Source organism: Perkinsus marinus (genome assembly GCF_000006405.1).
Source record: "Perkinsus marinus ATCC 50983 genomic scaffold scf_1104296935302, whole genome shotgun sequence".
NCBI lineage: Eukaryota > Perkinsozoa > Perkinsida > Perkinsidae > Perkinsus > Perkinsus marinus.
Window position 1 is genome coordinate 241,576 of NW_003214508.1, and position 16,281 is coordinate 257,856.

Sequence of the window (16,281 nt, forward strand, 5' to 3'; positions counted from 1 at the left end):
CATCGCTAGCAACGTATGAAGAACACAACCATTTTTGAGTCCAGCAACATCAGTAACATCAACATGAACAGTAGTGTAGTATGCACAAGGAGAACGGCTATACACTGTTATCATCAACCCGATATCGTTCCGATGACGCTAGCTAGTGAAGGAGTCCATCTCCTTCCTTCTCTAGCTCCTTCTGTTCCTTTGCCAGATCCTTAAGACCTCTTAATCCTGGTCGCTGAGGAGAACAACACCAGAGCGATACTGCATAGTCACCTAGCCAACATGCGTGATGAGGCGATGGAGCCTGCCTACCCTGAAGGAGGACCTAAGTGAACTTCGGGCAAGCGTGCTTCGACCAAACGGGCTGCTCTCGGTTGTTCCCTGATAATATTACGAAACTTCCGACCACTTGAGTGAAATATCTAAGCCCACTACTACTGTTTGCTCCTGAGGCTTATCCTCAGCAACCCTCTTTGGTTCATCGACTTTCGGTTTCACCTCTCCACTGCTTCCCTCGGATATCACAACCTTGGGCGCCTTATTCTTCGGCGAACTTGGTGGCGACTCAACCTTCGGCTGTTTGCTCTCAGCCGAGCCCTGAGGTGTCGTCCTTCCCGGTAGCCTCCCAAATCTCCGCGGAGCCTCTCCCTAAAACAGGGAAATCTCGAAATATGTCGTCTACGGCAGCATAACTTGTCCAGTCTCTCAAGAGGCGGCTACAAGATTCTCATTCGGCCCAACACGAAATGGTCACAGGACTTAACTACTCTACCGGAGCTTAACCAACTCACACTAGGCTCGGACACGCTCACACTCCTCGGCTTGGCCACTGGTGATTCTCTCGGGGAATTCTTCTCCTGAGATCACACCGCGAGTAAGAGCGAGTCATGGGCTGCACGCGACTTACCGTGGCGTCGTCATTTTTATTATGGAGCGCCTTCAAGTTCGGGAGACGCAGACTTCTTGTCTGAAGCACGAAGACACCATGCACGGCACCCAACACTATCCTATGTACATATCAAGTCTCCAACTAACAATACAGAATCGAGATATCACCCAGGACGTAGACTTACTCCATTCTTGCTGGGTTCCTCCTTCCTCGCAGAATTTGCAGTTCCCGATTTGCGTAATGAGCCACGGAAGCTTACTTGTCTACGCCCATTCTCATCCGTCCATGCCTTTCCACCCTATACACCAGCATACGACCAATCACTCTCGACGGCTATGGTTCCCCTCACCCCTCGTGTGAAAGGGCTCTTGGGTTCATCCTTGGCTTCATTCGGACCGGCTCCCTTCAACGATTGCTCGCCCTGTTTGCGTCTATCTTCCTCCTAAATACAGAGACGACTACGTCATCATACTCACATGTACTCCCACGAACGAGTGGGATCGAGAAATCAACCAGAGCAGCTCATGTGGGGCTTTTCCACCGGCATCCACCCGCTCACCCTTCCCTGTCTTATCTTCTCTAAATCCTTCTGCAGACTCACAAGGTTATCTCGGACTCGCCCATTCTTAGTGGCAATGGTCTGCTCATACCAACACTTGTATTCATTCCGTGGCGACCGAACCAACTCACTCTCTTAAGTCCAGACTTGGAGGGTTCAGCAAGAACAGCAACAGGAGGAGGAGACTCAATCCTTTCCTTTACTTTCTGAGATTTGTCCCCGTCATGCTGAGGGGAAGTTCATATTCTCTACCCATTACGTGCGCTGACCAGTGGAGTACTAGATAATAGCATGAGTTGTTCAAGGTAGACAATGCTTGGTTAGATTATCAAGAGTCCACACTGCGTACGGCAAACACGTTTCGAAACACCGGTCGACTTACCCTCTTGGCTGCAGCAGCCTCAGCTTTGGCTCGCCTTTCCTGCTCGTACTCATTGATTCTTTTGCGCACCGACCCCCGGCGTTGGACCCCATTTGCTGCCACAGTTTGCTGAGCAGGAAGTGCTTGTGCCATGAATATGGTCATGGATAACTCCATGTGAGATCTCAGATCCTCGATCGGTCTACTCTGCACGATAACGGTAACTTACTTCAGTGGATGCTGGTGACCCCTTAGGTCTATCCGCCGAACCGGTCTTGGAACGCTGAAAGGACAAAATGGATACCGTAAACGGACCAACGCTAGCGACCAGGAACAATAAGCAAGTGAACAGGCTCACATTAATTACCGAATCCTACTGAACATTTCAAGAAGAGCATGCCAGAAATGCATCCATGTATCCCTGCTTCAGCAGCTCACCCTATTCATATACTTATCCCGTCTCAATCGTATGCTATCATACCGAGCCAATGACGAACTACTCTTCTCTGGATTTTCTTCTACCTCTGGCCGTATCACGGATTGCTGAAGGGAAAATATGCGGCTCTGACCAGGAACAGCACGACTAGGATATGTGATGATAGTAAGAATCGGTAGGTCCTCTCAGATTGACTGTCCAAAGTTGAATTAGCCAATCACCATTTTGTAGCACAGATTCACCTATGTTAACCGACTGGCCTGCAAATAGTTGAAGAAAAAATATACATGTAGTTATGGAGCGATCCTACACAGTAATGCACCATTAAATCGCCTTACCATAGCGGGCTGCTCCTTTGGGCTCGCATTAACCGATTTGTTCTCCTCAACCGAGCTGTTCTCATCAACCGAGTTGTTCTCATTAACCGAGTTGTTCTCCTCAACCGAGTTGTTCTCATTAACCGAGTTGTTCTCCTCAACCGAGTTGTTCTCATCAACCGATTTGTTCTCCTCAACCGAGTTGTTCTCGTTAACCTCCGTGTTCTCGACTACCACTCCTTTCTCCTTGCTCGCTCGATCCTCATTAACCGCTGTTCCGCCAACCGCTTCCTCGTCCTCTTCCTTATCCCCATCCTCGGACTCGTCTACGAGAGCACCTCTATATCTGTCCCCTAGTTTGTTCAATTCTTCATCAAATTCAACACCATTAACCGTCTCCTGAGATCAGAGACGGATCAGTAAACGTGCCGCAAAGAGATGTTAAAGAAATGTGGTTTTTCTCACATTGAACTTCACCCTCTGCGGAGTCTTCGCGACGGAGTTCTGAAATGGACCCAGTGATCACTATATAGGTCGTAAGGCCGGAAGGGCTCACTTTGCTTTTCAATATACCTTTGATATTCCTGGATGCCGGCATGACCGTTTCCTCACTCGGAGGCTGAAAGTTATCGTTAGGGACTTAGTACACAGCCACCAGTCCAACTTACCGCATCACCGTCTACTTTAATAAAACATATCAAGGCTAACCAAAGGATGACAAAGAGGCGGCGACACATCGGTAGAGGATGAACAGTGCAACTGAGGGGTATGTGGAATTCTACGGAATTGCCAACAACAGCAACTGCACAACACTCCGCGTAGGATACATAGAACGTCGCAGTGTAGACACCGTCTAAACGATGTGGTGTTGATCTATCAAGGATGCTCACAGGGAGGAGTGATAGACTAGAACGAGCCACGAGGGTGAGCTGGGCAGCGTGTAAGAAAGAGCGCATCGCAGCGGAAATCGATATTCGAGCAGTAATTGCTGGAAACACAGAGACGCCCGAAAAGGATGTGCTACCAGAAAGAAGAAGATAGCAAGGGATAGGACGCCTCATTTCAATGCACTGTCGCTGTGTATAAAAGATAACCAATTCGCAGGACCGCATGGAGGACTATTGGATGAAGGTGAGGTGAGGGAACAACAGCCTCTATCGAAGGACTCACCCATTTCAAAAAAGTCGATTGACAGACTCACAGCAGTAACACACGGAAGTGAGCATACACAACGTCGACACGTATGCGTGATTGCTAAGAAGAATTCTTATGTTTACCAATGGCATTCTCGAGGGTTAATGATGCACCAGTCATCAGCATCCTAAGAATAATCACTCCATATTAATGAGCATGACACATGAGTAGTGATTAGATCCATCTGTGGGCGAGAATCCCATTTAAAGAAATATTCACATTGTAAAGGTCGTCAAGGCGGATGTCGAAAATTGGTGAACACGTTTCCACTCTCACAACGAAAGCTCCGCTTCCTTTCATGACAGACCAGTATAAGCCCTTCATCACATTAGATAACAACTCGAGACACGATTCTGGTAATACGACGATAAGGAGGTCATGACATCACAAGGGCACATGGAACACTCAGACATAAGCAGATAAGGGATCTTCCATCAGATCGTCCGCTAAGATGATTTCCTCGTCATCATCAATGTCGTAGCCGATATCATTGCTTTCCTCATTGTTATTCGTCGCATCCTTGTCCTTCAACCTGCCCATATCTTCCTCCCCCTTGTCCGGATGACCCGACTCGTCCTGAATATACAACACCTATATCACATTTAACTGGGAAATGAGGGCGCAAGATCTCAAGCGTGTCCGCTAGTCAATGAGAAGTAGTGAATCGTACAGAATTGGAGGTACCAAACCTACGACCTCATCGACACCGTGAACCGAGAGGGCATCAGGAGAGTTGGGTCGATCGGCACTCACACGTCCAATCAGAATGGCTTTCACCATATTGTTCGACAGAACCCGCTTTCGTAGCTCGTCCGCATCCTTTCGCTGAAAAGAGGGAGAGAGAGTCATGTTGCTTCTAGAAGCCAAGCTCAAACTCACAAATCTTCCTGGAGTCTTCCAGGCTCCCTTTACTGTCAGTTTGCCTATGCGTTTGCTAGAAGCTTCAGCTACACACCATATGAGAGCGAATAATGTGAGGATGCGGGGTGTAGTGAGTTGCATGTCGGAACAGGTGGGGACTCCGTGACTCGGGCAGAAACTTCGAGAAATAGAGGAAAGTGCTCGCTGGCTGAAGAAGTTACGAGAGGGCAAGAGATACAAGAGGCGTTTTACCTTTTTTTGGAGACAAGAGTTTGGGCAGATCCTCTTGAGGTAGGAGCTCTACTGTCGGGCTAAATGAGACATAAACAGTGAAAGACCTAGAACGTCATATGAATTCCAATACAGTGCTCATCTCTTCTACAGCATCTCAGTCGCTGCCGCTGAAAAACTCAACCTTTGTCCCACTGATGAGCAGGATTATGATGGATGCAGAGATGGAATCTGCTAGCACTTTTTCTCATTGACCATACTTTTTATAGCGTCGTAACTTGTCGAGTACGGGAAGCATGGCGTGTTTCATCCACTATTGGTCAGAGCTCACTGAGTGCTTCAAAATGGTGGCTAAGTTTCTCTCATATTCACATGCGCTGAGAAATTACAAGGAGTGGACCCTTTCTTTCTCATCGCACTGTAGGAACTCGGCTTAAGCGTATCAATCAGTCACAGCGAAGTAGGTTGTCGAGTTTACGTTGGTCAAAATTGATCTCGTGTTGGGCGGAATCGAATTTTAGTTTCCGAATTCATAAATTCCATTGTGAATTCAAACTTTAATTTCCCCGTGAAAGAATTTTTCCATTCTACGAAAAAATCTAATTGCATTTTTTTCTAATTTGCTTTTTCATTTGGCGAAGTTGGGAGTGAAGAGGTGTACTTGGCGAATAGAGGGGCCGCTATGCCCGAGGACTATGCCGTCTAAGAATTTATTTGCCGAGCAGGGGCCGCTATGCCCGAGGACTGTACTATCCGGGAATCTATTCTCCCAATAAAGGGGCCGCTATGCCAGAGGGCTATACCAGCCGGGAATCTATCCCCAATCGAGGGGCCGCTATGCCCGAGGACTATACCATCCGGGAATCTTTTTGCCGAATAAAGGGGCCGCTATGCCCGAGGACTATACCATCTAAGAATTTATCTGTCGAATAGGGGCCGCTATGCCCGAGGACTAAACTATCCGGGAATCTATTTCACGAATAGAGGGGCCGCTATGCCCGAGGACTATACCATCTAGGGATCTATTTGTCCAATAGAGGGGCCGTCAGGCCGGTGGATATTCGAATAAGGATTTCATTTCCGTGAATAAGGTTTTTAATTTAGTAATTAAGGAAGTCAATCTTGTCGATGAGGACGTCAACTTCGGGTCACAAACTTGACTCGCCAAATTTGGCTTGAAGGCGTGCACAAGATCCGCGATAGTTGTGACTGTGGCCTGAAATTGATAGCCTTATCCGTAAAATGGATTTCTGAAAGGTATACTCCCATTCCGTGGAAGCTGAACAGGGGATGCCTTCAGTCGATGACTCCGAGGTCATCCTCGAAAATGCTGGAAATGTCGAGTATGCTTGGCTGCATTGGATCGGCTACCGGGTACAGCTGGGTGATTCTATCTCGACTGGTTCTTCCTCTCCTACAGGTGTACGTCTACCAGACGCCTGATACAGTCTATATGTGCTTCTCGGACGTTTTGCCCATTCGGACATCTTAGCTCGAGGCGACTCTGAACCATTCGTCTCTTGATTTACTTGATATTACATCATACCAATGGTAAGAGTCTTGCCGTAGGATTAGCGCGGTCTCCTTGGAACCTCCCAAACTAGAAGCTCACCTAGCTTCGCACATCCTAATTCTGGCCATCCTAGTCTCACGGGTTAGCTACACCTCGTTCGTTTACTCATAGCATGGTCCTATCCTATGAAAAACCTCACCACACAATGTGTTTTTGGTGTAATATGATCAAGTAGAGATGTTTGGTGAGTCCCGTCAACTACACTCAGGCAAGTACTATCATTGCGTCTGGATTGCGCAGGGTACTTCGAAGATGAACTTAGGTTACCCGACATCTACCATGACTCCAACTAAAATTCTTGCCGATTAGAGTCTGCCGCTGTTTGCCGAGAGGTAGACGACCATCGTGGGCTTCTTCTGTTTCCACTCAGTACCCTCACGAAACTGAAGGGTTTATTAGCCATGGCCGAGTCCCTGTGGGTTGGTCGAGACGATCCCGGTGTCGACCAGAGCACATACAAAGTGCGATGTGCAGCCCGGAGACACCTGGTTTAATGGCTGTGAAAACTATCACTAACATGACTAATATTTCTGTATATACAGCTTGCTTTGAGTCTTGTCAAGTGTCTTATGGGTTGATCTGAACACTCTGCACTGCAGCTCTCACTGAGAAGTTCTTTCCGATTGATTCTTCTAGAGTGGAGAATAGCCAGGCTCGACCAGACGGGTGAGTCACACGGGTGACGTACTCTCCAGTTGAAACGACTTGGAGATATGGCCGCACTAGTGCCCCATTCTAGAGTTTCCAGCCGAAGTTGCGCTATCGGGCTTCTATGTCTACATCGTTCAGATCCGAGGGCTCAGAAGGTCTCCAGTTCGAGGCTGACGACGACGAGCTGCTGATCCGACAGACTGTAGGGACGGGCCCCACAGTCGACCAACAAATTGGGCATTCTTAGGGTCCATGGACTCTAGCCACAGCCACAGATGGCGAGGACGGCGACCGAGCCGCCGACCTTGTGGAGCCTAGTAACTGATACCTCTTCTTAGCATAATGATGAGCACCTTGTCAGGATCACCCACCTTCATATCACCGGTGACCATACATTCCCCTCGGCCTCATAATATGCACCATCTCCGTCACGGCACTCCTATCACTAGTAAGCCCGATACATGTTCTCTACGTCGTGCTCTTCGAAAGAACGTCTTCCCTGAGTCATTACACATAGACAGGGTCTTCATAAGCTTCTTTGTCGGGATGAAAGTTTTGGTATTCCCACACGTTTCCTACGTCATTTTGTTCTTGCTGGTGACATGATTAACAGATGAACTGTTGGGTGATCCGTAGGTGTTCTCAATCTTTGTGCGACAACCATCGGTGCCGGCATGCTTGGATTACCCAAGGCTTTCGCCTCTTGCGGGATCGTTATCGGAGTGAGAATAATCCACTGTGTGAGTAGAAGTCTTCTAGCTTCCTTTCACCTCGAGGTCCTGGTCATAATTATAACGTCGTGGGCTGCTGATAGGACCTTAGTATGGCTCGTTATGTGTGCCAGAGAAAGTCGACGAAGGTCTGTTCCAACCGTTCGCTATGTTCCGGTGTACGGAGCCTTCGTCAGGTCGTATGAGGGTAACGCCCAAGTGTACCTTGGACTCACTGGAGAGAGGCTTCTGAATAGTGCGTTGGTACGGTGAGTGCCTTATCGCATTTCAGTATTGTTTCCGTCAGCTACTCTTGCTACTGGGAGCATGCATGGCGATGATGGTCATCACCATCGATCTATCACCACCGTTCCTCGCACCAGTCCTCCCTTGGGTACTTCCGACCTCTTTTCCTCCCATCCCGGTGTCCTTCCACAGACGTCTCCTTGGGTTGTAGCGATCCTTACCGGTATGTTAGTATTACCCTTCACTTTGACCAGAGACCACAGGTCAGCTACACCCCGCATGGCGCTAGTCTGCATTGCTCTCTCTTAGTGTTCTACATTACGCGTCTGCTGGCTCCCTTCTATGTACTCTTGTTCTCTTTCTCACTCTGGTCTGCGTGATCATTACTGCTGATGAGAAGGTACGCTACAGATGCTCCCTCAACGAGCACTCCTCTGCAGATTTCCTCATCAGTGTCATTCTGGCGCCCTCAGCAAGGTCTCTGGTCGGTTATTGCCTCCTTCCCTCTAGTGCTGTCGTCATACGTAGGACACTTCAATATTTTCAAAATTGAATATGAGCTCAAACACCGTTACCATGCTGACATGAGTACTACGACCATGGAACAATACCACTACTCTTTTCACAACTACAACAGATAATATCATCCACGTATCAATAGCGGCTATAGCAACACCTCTCTACGTTGCCTCGGGTATTATCGGATACCTCCTCTACGGCGAGAATGTGAAGAGCAATCTCGTGGAAGTAGGGAGTAGCTTGTCGTAGTCAGTGACTATTGACCTCAGGAGTGGACGGGCTCCTCGCAGTGGATACTGAAAGGATGTCTTCTGGCAGTGATTTTGACCAACATGTAAGGAGTGAATAGGACAGGCCGTTTCCATTACTCATCGATCAGATGCAAGTTCCCACTGCTGATCATACCCCTCCGCGAGAGCCTCACCGAAAGAGTATACATCAGCGCTGTCACTTGAGTCACCTCAATGCTAGGTCCCCACATTGAAGCACGTTAACCCCACAATCCTCACAGCTTCCCTACTTGCCTTAGTAACCCTGGCTGCTCTATCTACCGAATCCCTAGGCACCGTAAGGATGCTTCTGTTTCTATCGTATGAATCTGCATCTTTGAGGTCCTGACGCTCATCGGCAGCTTAGCAGGTTCTGCAGTAGGGCTTTTTCTACCGGCGGCCATGTGCGTCTGATCACCCCTCAGTTGGTTGGAAGTATCTGCAGGTACGTCGCTTATCAACGTCGTGTCCACGCTCGTGAGATTCTATTGCGAGAGGTTGAACAAGCGGCAATGGATACTCTGCAAGACCCCATGCTGGGGGGCATCTTGTCTCCTCCATCGCTGGCGCCTGTGGAGGCTCCCAACGTCAAGTATTGGACGGCCATCCCAACCGTACGTGCCATGCGTCTCATTAGTTCTTATTATCTCACAGGCAATATTCATACTTGGTATTGTCGAGGCTATCCTTGGGCTAGCCGCCACGGTGAGCAATTGGGGGACTGAGTGACTAGTTATTCTCTATTGAGTCTTTGAGTTCATCACAGTACCGTAATGGGTGGAGACTTCGTCGTGGATATATCATTCGGAATCGTGCGTAAGCAAAGCGGCATTGCCGAAGCCTTAGTCTGATTTGTAATGACGCGCCAGAGTTTCATACCTGAACCCATCTTATCCCCAATGAGATGGCAACTAGGCATTAGGCGAACCCAACATACATTAACACAAGAAACCATAGAGTAGTCTTCTCATAAGAGATCACTACTCTGGTAGAGAACATGCCGAATATCTGCAATTTCAAGCTCTGATTTCCAGGCTGGAAGCCCCAGCGGTTTACAGAGGAGAGCACTTCGCCAGGATGAGATTCCTTCCTGCAAGGTGCCATCCTCCCAGAATGGCGACATGTTCACCCAGAGCACAGATCTGGCATCATTGTCAAAGGTTTCCATTAAAACCAGACGTATAGACCTGCTCATCTCCGCCATTCTGTGAGATAATATGTTCCAGTCCGCGCTCCAGATTTGCGATTCTGTCGGGCATTGCCAGTACTCTCTGTGGGCTCCAATCTCGCCATAACCCACTTCCTGCCACTCAGCCCTTGAGAGGCTCCATTCGAGGATTTTCTTTGAAGAAGTAAGCTAACGGGTTATCGAGTAAATACCTCGTTGCGCGGCTACATTTGTTGGCGTATTTCCATGCTGATGCTACTCTTTCCATGAGCGTTCAATGGCATCAAATATACAAATGGGCCTCATAACATGAGAACGACTGTACTGAACGCAATACAAATGATGGTTCACGTAATTTCTGATTATGGGGAAAGTGAGTGTAAATAGACCGATTTTCAACGAAACATAACGTTGAGGCTATACTCTTCCACCAACCACATGGAGACAAATCAATGGCGTGGATAAACTGATCATTCTATGACAAATTCGAAACTAAACGATAGACCGACAATATTTCGAGGTGACGGATAGCCACAGCAGTTCAGTTACAGTTTCAAGGCCCTGTTCGAGTTCTACTTGGTGATATCGTGGAATATTCAGCGTAATGCTACACCGTTAGGAAGAAGACATACAATACTTGAGACAAAACAGGCCTACCGAAAAAACGCAAAAAAGCTGTGCTGAACTGATGCCCTGCAGGAAGAAAACCCGTGGTACACTCTCAGTCTGAGAGAGAGACTGTACACACGGAAACCGTACACACGAATCCACAACCTGTGACTCACAGGTTGTGGATTCGTGTGTGCGGTATCCGCATCATTGCCAGCAGCTACTTCCCCTCCCAGACTCACGGAACAGAGGCTCAATTTTACGTTATACCCCACCGGGGTAATCCCGGTTATCAGACTGAGTCTGGCAGAAACTGATGCACCTGTTGGGAACCGAGGGGGTCCTCCACACTAGGTCCTCTGGCTGCTCGAGCCCCACTAGCACTTGACTCAACAATTTACCCAAGAGCATTCACCTTACTTAATCACACAAGAAGATACTTGTCCAATATCCATATCCAATCAAGACGGAGTAGTGTAGAGCAGCAAATTAGAGGAATACACAGATGTATACCAAAACCACAGAGGATAATAACCAGTAACACATAAGATAGACTCTTATCGCCTAGACGATAACTCTTATCCAGAAAATACCTCTCATGGTTACCAGTCTTATACGGACTTACTCAGTGCTAGGCTACGCAGCTGCTACACAGAGGCATTAGTATCAATGAAAATGTCTGCATACAATAAATGTTCGAACACATCCGCGTTATTCCGATCCCGCCGGGCAGAGGCACATGCTCATTGATCCTATCTGATGAATCAGTGATGATACAGAGGTTTTAGAACAGTGGTCAACGAGGACAGGTCGCGCATCAAGCGGAACCTCCAGATAGTTAGAGGCCGGGCCTCACATCCATCGGATGGATTCCATCCAGACAGCCATCCGGACAGCTCGTGGTAATCAGTTGATGCGCAGCCAAAGCAATCGAGTGCACTTTAGTTTAATTCTCAAAAGAGGATCCCACAATGAGCTCATGGGGTCAGATCACAAGGCTACTTGGGAGTTGCCGTATGATTTCTCGTATTCCCTCAACTAGAGTAAACGCAACTAGATGATACAATGGGAAAGGAACCATGCATCGTCAACCCCCGTCAAAGGCAAATTCTCGAAGGGTTGCTTCGTCCATGCTGTTGAGTATCTCGTACTCTTCAGTCATCTCCACAGCACAAGATGACGATGATGATGACGCTCGCGGTGGAGCAGGGGCACTTGAGCTCCAGCGATCACTCAGGACAGCTATCACACGACTGACTATCCTCTCACCATACTTCTTCATCCGTTGCGCACCCAGCCCGGGTATCCCTTCCAGATCCTGTATGCTCTGCGGAAGCCTTTGAATGCACCCTATGATGGTGTTCTCATTGAAAACAGTATGAGCCTTCGTCAGCTTGTGCTCCTCCATCAGCGATTGCCGCAGATTTCGTAAAGCCTCTCTGAGTTTCATCTCAAGCCCCAGATTGATCTGTTGGTTGATGGAGCTCGGTCTCGACCAGTCCGTCGGGTCACGGCTGCCAGGAGATTGCACAACCTTGAAGTAGTCGCTGAGGCGCAGTCTCTTGCGGCCTTGCGGCTCGAGAGTTCTCTTCCTCTTGGGAACGTATGCGGTGAAATTCCCACTGATGTTCCTTCCCGGCTCGAGATATCTGTCATTAATATCAAAGCACCTCAAGCATCACTGCTACCCAACACAGTTGCCTTGTTCCATCCTTTCACAACGTTCATGTAGCCAGCGCTGTGTAATCATTCTCCGAAGGAAAGCCAAGGCAAGATCTCCAGTCAAGGGTGCAGCGCAGATCTTCGCGTTTCGAAGGCAGTTGGAATAGACCCCCAAATGAGGATATGCTGATAAGTTCTTACCTGATGAGGGAGATGGCTGTTGGTTGTTGATGCCATTAAGCTACTTCTAGAGCCAATACAAATATCTTTCAGCGTGTTCAGTCCCAGAGGTTTCTTCAAACCGCCTCCTTGAGCCGTCCGTACGACCTCTAAGACTTTATGGGCCGCCGCCGTTTGATCAGTGAGTTCCCATGTCTGAGTACTGTCGTCGGAGGCACAGATGTCGCATGGCTGTTGGCCTTCATCTTCTCGACACGTAGGGACGTCAGTGACGTTGAAGTGCCTGAGCGGCGGCGGCGGCGGCGGCGGCGGAGGCGGCGGTAGAAGCAACGCCGGGTCCGATGAAGTTACTGGGCTATGAGTTTCCTTCGACAGAGGGAGCGATTCTCGCAGTATTCAACCACGGACAATAAACTGTCTATCTTCTTCTCTGCTTGGTCAGCTGCAGCACTGTTCCTCGTAGTCACATTAGTCCGTATCATAACATCTTGTTTAACCTAATACCACTTCACCTTGACGCGCCTTAAATGTGGTGATACTTTGTCTTGATAGTCGTAGAAGAGTACTGCTAGACTAGGATACCCATCACGGCCAGCCCTGCCACTCTCCTGATAGTATCTAATACCACAACTCTACCAAATCAACGACCACTGCGGGTTCCTACCCTTCCATTGTCTTGGAGAGACCATAGTGGATGACAAAGCGCACATCAGGTTTATTGATGCCCATGCCGAATGCAATGGTAGCTACGATTACCTACAGGCCTGAACATTAGCTCAGCCACCCAGGACTGCATACCTGGATCTTATCAGCCATCCATCGCCGTTGAATGTCTGTTCTGTCGTCGGTGTCCATCGAAGCGTGATAGAAGCCTGCGGTAACTCCGAGATTCTTGAGTCCATCTGCAACGGTCTCGCATTCGACCTTGGTGCCTACTCTATTGATAACGTCAACCCTACCAATATGGGCATCTTACCGCAGTAAACAATACCAGAGGCCTTCCCCTGCACTTCTCCGTTCATGTCCTTGATAAGCTGCAGTATATCATTCAGTACTCGGCTGCGGCTTTTCTTCATCACCCTGTATCTGCCTCAAGCGTCCGAGCTATGAAGCAGTCCCTACCGCAACACGCTAAATTGGCTCGGTTTATGCCGCCTTTAATGAAGACCGTGTTGGTCATCCTGAGCTGAGCTTGTACGTCTTGAGCGATGCCCGGCGTTGCAGTGGCGGTAAGAGCTGTGATGGGGACCTGGGGAAGAGGCATATCCTCTATTCCACATCTACTGTGGTACATCGTCGAACGCTGCCTTCAGATTTTTCAGTTTCAAATAGCTAGAACGGAAGTCGTGCCCCCACTGGGAGACACAATGAGCTTCGTCGATGATGAACCTGTGAGGGGTGAGGATGATGAAGGTGATGCATTCCACTCACCGAGCTAGCTGCCCGTTCTTTCGGAGTCGCTTCAGTATGTTCGCCACTCGAGTAGATTCTGCCAACTTCTCGGGTGTCACGAAGACTAACGACACCTAACCACAGTGTTGGAATATACGTCTGATTTGGTCAGCTCAGGAGTTTCATTGCCATGCGTTGTGAAGTCTCATACACGATTCAGCCTAGGAGTGCACAAAGAGCCAACGACAAGTAACCAAATTTCCCTCAGTGTAATCATCAGGCGTAGTTGATGATCATGTCGATAGTGATTACCTCGGCACCCGCTAGCATAGAGTAGGAGTCTTCGTGGACCGTAGAATCACCTGGTAAGAGGCTGCTACGCTGAGATCGAAAATGGACTATTCGATAAAACTCACTGAGTTGTTGGTCTCGGGGGCCGCCACCCTTTAGAACTGTAACGCTGATGCCAAGCTCTCGCATCTGCTCTTCTTGGTCGCTTATGAGGGACACAAGGGGCATGACGACGACTGTGACCTATAGGTGGAGACGGTCGCCTTGAGTCACACGGAGTGGTTCACACCTGCCCCTCGAGCTCGTGATTGAGGACCGCTGGTAGTTGAAAGACGAGGCTCTTGCCTCCCCCAGTGGGCATTGTGACGAATACATCTCGACCACTCAAGGCTGCGTTGATAGCCTCTCGCTGTTGTGGGCGGAAATCACAGTTGCCAAAGACTGAAGTCACCCATCTCGATGACGTCAAGTCCCAGTTGTAGCGGCGGAACTTACCGCGGTTGTTAATCTCATCCACAGTCCTATCCCAGGGAAATTGGCCCCTCCATCGAGAGTGATTGTTTCCATGATCTAACGGGGAACTCGGGATACAGAGTACACCGTCGTGAGCTCCTTCGTTGTGTGTATCCGTAAGAGCCTCGATACCCACCGAACCAATTGATGACACTCCGCTGGTCGGGTATTGATCGAGACATGGGCCCTGGGGCTGGTGACCAGGAAGTGAGCCACGTCCCGATCCATGAACAACGGGAAGTACGGCTATACCCGTGTGGTGAGCGTCGTTGAGCTGGGGTAGGGAAGGGGTGATTTGGGGTAGAGTAGTGGAAGTGGTTGACGGGTCCCGAGTGTATGAGACCGACTGAGTGGCGTCCACCGATCTCGCCTGTCGCTTCACAACATTAACAGAAGAGTAGTCCGGATCAGGGTAGACCTTCTGTATTGGTCTGCTGTACTCTTTAGCATTGCGGAAAATGTTTATGAGTTGGTCGAAATTCCCGACAAGGACCGGCTGAGGCGGTGGTGGATGTCGACAGGCCTCCTCGACGAGGCTTCCGACAGGTAGGGGTCCTTGAAGACCGTACTCTCTCGTCCCTAACTTCGATAGCTGGTCCATGAGGTTATGCCGGATCCCGGGATATGGATCCGCCATAGACTGCATATGTATATCAGGAAACAATGACTGGATTGAGCATACCAGTGACAGTATCCTGGCTGAACGAGCAGCAGTGATGAAGTCTTGAGAGGGTTCAATTGACTGGCCAATGAACGCAAGACACGTCTCGCTTACCTAGGTCTGTCTGACAAACGATATAAAACTCTTGTGGGCACCCGAACAACTACAATGTTGAGTAGAAGCAATACAGTAAAAAGCGTCCGGTGTTGAGCCGAAACCACTCCACAACTCGTATATGCTAAGATTGAAATAACTGGAAGAATAGAGTCCCCCAGTGATAGTTCCGCCGACCGATAGTCGACCGTAAAACGTGAGTGATGAGAATTGGTCCACACTGAAATTGGTAGTAAAAAAACTCGCCCATATGGTACAGCGCTCGGCTGGTACAATCGAGGCATGAGGCGGTTCTTTAGGCTACTACTATAGCCAGAAACATTCGCCTCAGCACGATTGGAAGGAGCTATGAGAATCAATATGATGACAGATCACCGGACTGTTAACGATAAATTTTAAAGACGGCTAACCCTAACGTGTAGGGAACGATGAGAAAATATACATGTTGATGTGTGGGGTCCGAGACAATTATGAACGATGTGTTCATCTATTTCGAACCAACAAAAACTGAAGCCGTTATATCGGCGAGAGAAGAAATAACGAGATGTTGTCCGAAGTGCCAGCGTAAAACGCAAAACGGCCAGCTATGATCTACCCCCATTCTGAATGGGCGGGTTGCTGATGACGGAGCGCTTCCTGCCACCGCAGTGATCGAGTGGTTGGCATTCATCTGTAATAGAAGGAAAGATGAGAGGAGGGATTATTATACGATTGGAGATTGTCGTCCTTAGTGCATGGAGCTTTCGATGAACTTCTCCGGCAGTATGGACAATGTGGGGCTTCCTTGAACCACCTGCGGGATTGCGAGTGGCTAGGGTATGCGTATTGATAACGAATGCTCACATGCGAATACAATCGGCGTGGTATAAGTGTCCACAGCAGAGCTT

At 48.8% G+C, this 16,281-nt stretch overlaps 6 protein-coding genes across 6 annotated transcripts in view; all 6 read right to left on the minus strand.

Moving 5' to 3' along the window:
- Pmar_PMAR003351 (hypothetical protein) overlaps window positions 1–114 on the minus strand; it is a gene marked incomplete at both ends in the record, with an annotated part of 1,268 nt that extends 1,154 nt beyond the window's left edge. Inside the window, one exon of the mRNA XM_002784052.1 lies at window positions 1–114. Within this exon, the coding sequence (XP_002784098.1) occupies window positions 1–114 (114 nt within the window).
- Window positions 115–397: 283 nt separating this feature from the next.
- On the minus strand, window positions 398–573 carry Pmar_PMAR003352 (hypothetical protein; the record flags this gene model as incomplete). The annotated part of the gene is made up of 1 exon (XM_002784053.1): window positions 398–573. A coding segment is annotated over one exon (176 nt), but the record flags the coding sequence as incomplete, so codon positions are not given.
- Window positions 574–2,442: 1,869 nt separating this feature from the next.
- On the minus strand, window positions 2,443–3,148 carry Pmar_PMAR003353 (Anti-silencing protein, putative; the record flags this gene model as incomplete). Its single annotated transcript, XM_002784054.1, has 4 exons — window positions 2,443–2,475; window positions 2,572–2,949; window positions 3,016–3,054; window positions 3,107–3,148. 4 exons carry the CDS (start codon window positions 3,146–3,148, stop codon window positions 2,443–2,445), a joined length of 492 nt encoding a protein of 163 aa, XP_002784100.1.
- Window positions 3,149–4,149: 1,001 nt separating this feature from the next.
- Pmar_PMAR003354 (hypothetical protein) lies at window positions 4,150–4,746 on the minus strand (the record flags this gene model as incomplete). Its single annotated transcript, XM_002784055.1, has 3 exons — window positions 4,150–4,320; window positions 4,438–4,569; window positions 4,624–4,746. 3 exons carry the CDS (start codon window positions 4,744–4,746, stop codon window positions 4,150–4,152), a joined length of 426 nt encoding a protein of 141 aa, XP_002784101.1.
- A 6,922-nt stretch (window positions 4,747–11,668) lies between these two features.
- On the minus strand, window positions 11,669–12,230 carry Pmar_PMAR003355 (hypothetical protein; the record flags this gene model as incomplete). Its single annotated transcript, XM_002784056.1, has 1 exon — window positions 11,669–12,230. A coding segment is annotated over one exon (562 nt), but the record flags the coding sequence as incomplete, so codon positions are not given.
- A 540-nt stretch (window positions 12,231–12,770) lies between these two features.
- Pmar_PMAR003356 (ATP-dependent DNA helicase Q1, putative) lies at window positions 12,771–14,467 on the minus strand (the record flags this gene model as incomplete). Its single annotated transcript, XM_002784057.1, has 10 exons — window positions 12,771–12,920; window positions 12,963–13,041; window positions 13,088–13,179; window positions 13,222–13,355; window positions 13,400–13,509; window positions 13,554–13,672; window positions 13,716–13,812; window positions 13,855–13,939; window positions 14,178–14,349; window positions 14,396–14,467. The coding sequence occupies 10 exons, from the start codon at window positions 14,465–14,467 to the stop codon at window positions 12,771–12,773; spliced, it is 1,110 nt and encodes a 369-aa protein (XP_002784103.1).
- Between the last annotated feature and the right edge of the window lie 1,814 nt (window positions 14,468–16,281).